Source organism: Juglans regia, chromosome 13, assembly GCF_001411555.2.
Source record: "Juglans regia cultivar Chandler chromosome 13, Walnut 2.0, whole genome shotgun sequence".
NCBI lineage: Eukaryota > Viridiplantae > Streptophyta > Magnoliopsida > Fagales > Juglandaceae > Juglans > Juglans regia.
In genome coordinates, this window is record NC_049913.1 from 2060451 (window position 1) to 2066334 (window position 5884).

Sequence of the window (5884 nt, forward strand, 5' to 3'; positions counted from 1 at the left end):
ACAAACAGAGTCTCTCTGTTAATGAAATCTCTTCATTTGAAAATTCAAAAATCATCTAAGAAAAATTTGGCAACTGCCTTTCTTTTTTCAGTTCCCATATTTAAAGGATTACAAGTGCTAAAGATCAGGAAATAAACTAGGAAGGTATTGCCGATATAGCAATCCGAGTTTTGCGGGAATAAAATAAGAAAGAATTAAACAACTTAGCAACAAAAGTTTGAAATAAAAAGATAAGAATGGCTAAAGATTCTAGTAACTGACTACGTCCTCATCTCCCACAATTTAAGGAGTAATGTTCGCCTGGGAGCCTTGCTCTCTATTTGCATCAATTGCCGGCCACTCAGAAGAACTTGACTCCGGCAAGTTTTGAAGTACATAGGTAGTAAATAAATCTGGGTGAAGTCGATTGAGTTCCGAAGCTTGTAGCCAAACGGAATCAGACTGGGGATGATTTTTCCATCGCACTAAAAATTTGTAATACCCTCCGCACCGCGTAGTAACAAACTGGTGATCGAGTATCGACGCAATTTCATCTTTTGGGGCTATATGCGTTGGAACACGAATAACCGCATCTTGTTGGTTAAATAGATCCGAGGCTGCTGGCACTGGTTCCTCTGAATCATGAAATTGCGTGAGGTCTTCAATGTTGAAAACATGACTGATTCCGTAGTCAGCGGGTAATTCAATTACGTAGGCGTTAGGACCTAACTTCTTAATCACCTTAAATGGTCATGCCCGACGAGCATGTAGCTTGTTGAAACTCCCAAGAGGAAAACGTTCAGGTTTTAATCGTATAAGAACCATGTCGCCAACCTGAAATTGTCTGTCCTTCTGCCTGGTATTCGCAAAGGTAGAATATGCTTCCGTGCTAAGAGTCAGACATCTCTTGACTTCGTCATGTATATCCTTCATGTAACTAGAGAAATCCAACGCTGCTTCACTGGGTCTAGAAGGCAAAGTTAAAGAGTGGAGGTCCATTGGGGTGTTGGGGCGAAAACCATATACCACTGGGGTGTGCAACCAGTAGAGCGATTAACAGAGTTATTGAAAGCAAACTCAACTTGTGGTAACACGAAGTCCCAGCTTGCTGTATGATCTGCTACTAAGCACCTTAATAAATTTCCCAAACTCCGGTTGGTCACTTCGGTTTGGCCGTCGGTTTGAGGATGGAATGCACTGGAAAATAGTAGTTTTGTCCCCATCTTTGCCCACAAAGTTTTCCAAAAATAACTCATGAACTTAACATCCCGATCAGACACTATGGTAGTTGGTACACCATGTAGCCGAACTACTTCTTGGAAAAATAGTGCCGCTGTTTTGGATGCATCGTAAGTCTTGTGACAAGGGATGAAATGAGCCATCTTTGAAAAGCGATCCACCACCACCATTATGGAATCATGCTGCCGTAGTGTCTTGGGTAATCCAAGCACAAAGTCCATACTAAGGTGCTGCCAAGGCCTATCTGGAATGGGAAGGGAGGTATAGAGACCTGCTTGCTGCTTGATCCCTTTATTTACTTGACAAACCCGACATCGAGCCACAATTTTATGCACGTCCCTTCCTAGTCGAGGCCAGAAAAACCTGTCATAGACTAGGGCAAATGTTTTATCAACACCGAGATGCCCTGCTAAGCCCCCTCCATGAAGTTCTGAAATAATAAATTCTCTGAAAGAACCGCATGGAATACATAGTCGATTGCCGTGGAACAGAAAACCATCTTTGACTGAGAATTCATTATTAGTTGCCTTCGCATTTTCCGTGAGCTGGTGCCAAATAACGACAAAATCTGCATCTGTAGAATATTGCTACTTCAGACTGTCGAATTCTAAGGCGTTAACCGACGATATAACCAGCAAATGGGGTCGCCTGCTTAAGGCGTTGGCTACTTTATTTTCAGTTTCAGACTTATGCTTGATAACGAAGTCAAATTGTCATAGAAAATCCATCCACCGAGCATGCCGTGCATTCAACTTACTTTGAGCATTTAAGTGTTTTAACGAATCGTGATCCGTATAGAGAACGAATTCTCTATGAATCAAATAAGGACGCCAATGTTTGAGAGTTTGAATCAAAGCATAAAATTCCATATCATACGCCGAATAACGCTGATGGGCCTCATTGAGTTTTTCACTATAGAAGGCGATAAGATGTCCTTCTTGACTGAGTACTCCACCCACACCTACATGCGATGCGACACATGCAACTTTGAATATTTTGGAAAAATCTGGGAGCTTCAAAACGGGAGCTTCTCCCATTTTCGTTTTGATCTCATTGAAGGAGTTATTGGCAGAAGCAGTCCACAAAAATTTTTTTGACTTCAAACACTCGGTGATGGGGGCCATGATGGTGCTGAAGTTTCGTATAAAACGTCGGTAGAATGTTGCCAGCCCATGAAAGCTATGCACCTCAAAAAAGTTACAAGGAGCAGGCCAACTTTTAATTGCTTGAACCTTGGCAGGATCGGCTTCCACCCCTTGGTCTAAAATAATAAACCCCAAGAAATTCACCTGCTTCTTCATAAAAGAACACTTGCCACGGTTTACAAAAGGCTGTTCTCTTTTTAATGTCTCCAGAACTTGCTGCACGTGGTCTAAATGATCCTGCAAACAATGGCTAAAAATCAAGATGTCATCGAAATAGACAACTACGAATTTGCCTAAGAAAGGTTTGAGTGCTTGCGTCATGACACGCATAAATGTGCTTGGCACGTTGGTTAGTCCGAAAGGCATGACCAACCACTCAAATAAGCCATCTTTTGTTTTGAAAGCCGTCTTCCACTCATCTCCGGGACGGATTCGAATTTGATGATACCTGCTACGCAGATCAATTTTTGTAAAGATGGATGCCCCACTCAATAAATCTAACATGTCATCCAGTCGGGGAATAGGAAATCGGTACTTCACCGTTATTTTGTTGATCGCGTGGCTATCAACGCACATCCTCCAAGTATTATCTTTCTTGGGTGTTAGTAGAACTGGTACAACGTACGGGCTAAGACTTTCTCGGATGAATCCACTGTCAAGTAATTGTTGAATTTGTCGATTTAGTTCCTCATTTTCTGTGGGACTCATACGATAGTGTGGTAGATTGGGCAAGGAAGAACTTGGAAGTAGATCAATGGCATGTTGCACCTCTCGCAATGGTGGTAGTTGTCTCGGCATTTCATCTGGCATGATGTCATGGAACTTCCCTAGCATCTTTGTAAATTCAGTGGGGATAATACCATCACCTTGTTTAGCCTCTCGGGTTACTACCAACAACACTAATTGTTCTCCTTTTAGAGCTTGAGTAAACTGCCGAATGGTTAGCACTGGAACATCCTCTTCTTTTTTTGTTTGTTTCGGTTGTGTCTCAAACTCAGAAATCTGCAAAGGGTCTAAAACGAATTTCTTGCCATTAAATTGAAAAGAGTAAGAATTGGTATACCCATCATACCCCATCATACAACACCTTTCTGTCATAAAGCCAAGGTCGACCCAATAATAAATGACAAACAGTCATAGGGACCACATCACACCAGGCCTCATCCGTATAGTTTCTTCCCAGTGCAAATTTCACCAAGCAACAATGCTTTACCAAGATGGGGTTATCTTCATTAACCCAGCTTACTCGATACGGGGTGGGGTGTTTTTGAACTATCAAACCCAACTGCTCCACTGCATCATTAGAGATTACATTCATTCCACTCTCATTGTCAATGATAACATTTAACGCACGACCACTATGCTCCATACGAGTATGGAAAATATTGGTGCGCCTCCAATCAGAACCACTACCATGGAACTTCTTCTTGGTGCCAGTCAACACTCGGTGAATGACACAACTGGGCAGATCAGTTGCTTCCAAGTGTTCTACATCTTCCCCATCACTTTCTTCATATTCTTCTTCTTCAACTTCCTCCTTTGCATCAACCATACTAAGTTCTTTTCCACACACAAAGGCCAATTTCTTTTCCTTCGTAGGACATACCACAGCAAAATGTCCAAACCCCTTGCACTTATAGCATTGTGGTCCATCGCCCGTAAGTTTGGCCTTTCCTCTTTGGTCACCCACCACGGCGAGTCTGCCTTGGTTAGTAGGCAGAGGTGGTTTCTGGAATTGTTGTCTTGGTGCGCGTTCCTGCCTGGGATTCGTAGATGACATGCGTCTACCATTGAAGAAGCCCAGTTGCTTTTCAACTCGTAAAGCCAATTGATAAGCTTCATCAACATTTAGGAGTCGTGCTATCAGCATCTCTTTCCGCAGATCATTACACAAGCCCGTGAGGTAACGAGCAAGAGTTTGTTGCTCGTTTTCCACCACCTTGCTACGTATGGTCAGTTCATGGAAACGATCTGTATATTGGTTGACAGTCAATGTTTCTTGCCTCAGTTGCAGCATCTCTTCAAACATGACTTGCTCATAGTCAATAGGAAGATATTTCTCTTTCAGCCGCTCCTTCATTTCTTCCCAATTAGACACTGGCGCACGTTGAGTACGACGTAGTTGCTCTTCCATGCTACCCCACCAAGCTCGTGCATGGCCTTTTAATTTCATACGGACATAACGGACTTTTCTATCCTTGGACACAGAGAACCAATCAAAATAATCCTCAATTGCCGTCAACCAATCTTCAAAAGCATTGGGATCCAGCTTCCCAAAAAAATATGGGACATCTACCTTCATTCCTTTGGCTAGTTCATCAAGAGAGTGACGGTCGAAGCCACGTCCTCCTCATCCCCTGGGAAATTCACGGCCATTCCGCCCAAAATGAACATCGTGACCACCAAATCCTCTGTTCCTCTCCCCGTATTCTTCATCGTCTTTGTTCCCTTCATTGCCGTCTACTTCATCTTTCGGAGGAGGTCTGCGCCCTCTCCTATTGTGAGGTCCAAACTCATCTTGAGTTCGACGTTCCTCCATCGTATCCAACCTTTGATTGATCTGTTCCAGAACAGATTTGAGTTGGGTGATCTGCGCTTGTAGCTGGGGTTGATCAATGTTTGGATTTTGGTTATTCAACATATTGTAAGAATTACCACTACGAGTTACAGGCATGAAACACTGAGTTCCTTGAGGAAAGAAACCTTTCTCTAATGCCAAAAATGGTGCAAACCTTAAGAGCCAACCTCATGTTGACGTCCAAGGGGAGAAAATTACAAATAGAGTCTCTCTGTTAATGAAATCTCTTCATTTGAAAATTCAAAAATCATCTAAGAAAAATTTGGCAACTGCCTTTCTTTTTTCAGTTCCCATATTTAAAGGATTACAAGTGCTAAAGATCAGGAAATAAACTAGGAAGGTATTGCCGATATAGCAATCCGAGTTTTGCGGGAATAAAATAAGAAAGAATTAAACAACTTAGCAACAAAAGTTTGAAATAAAAAGATAAGAATGGCTAAAGATTCTAGTAACTGACTACGTCCTCGTCTCCCACAATTTAAGGAGTAATGTTCACCTGGGAGCCTTGCTCTCTATTTGCATCACCCCCTCCCTCCCTCCCTCTCTGCATTTTCATTTCCTTCCATTAAAGCCGGTCTCCCTCGAAGTCTCTGTAGTTGGAAGTTGCCACCCTCCCTCCCTTAGTGTCGGGATGAAAGTCTGAAACAATCCATCCTGAGCCACCTTCGAAACCTCTTTCCCTCAAACCCTAACCCTAGAAGAAAGTGATCAAGGACTCTGGTAATCGAAGGCAAGCATTTCTTCAAAGTGAAAAGTATGATTTTTCATATATCTTGCATTTCTTTGTTTGGTAATTTTTAGGTCATAGCATTTCTTTGTTTGGTAATTGTTAGGTAGTAGCATTTCTTCGACTATGATGTAATTTGTTTTTGTTTTTTATTACATGAGCAGGACATTATTGAAGTATTCATTCAAGTTCTTGTGTATATTAATTTTTGTTTTC

General features: G+C 42.0%; 1 protein-coding gene across 1 annotated transcript; it reads right to left on the reverse strand.

The window, feature by feature from the left end:
• Nucleotides 1-282: 282 nt before the first annotated feature.
• LOC109019499 lies at nucleotides 283-4665 on the reverse strand. The gene is made up of 5 exons (XM_019001784.1): nucleotides 3436-4665; nucleotides 1976-3365; nucleotides 1232-1792; nucleotides 814-1007; nucleotides 283-720 (listed from the first exon to the last, which is right to left on the reverse strand). The coding sequence occupies exons 1-5, from the start codon at nucleotides 4663-4665 to the stop codon at nucleotides 283-285; spliced, it is 3813 nt and encodes a 1270-aa protein (XP_018857329.1).
• Between the last annotated feature and the right edge of the window lie 1219 nt (nucleotides 4666-5884).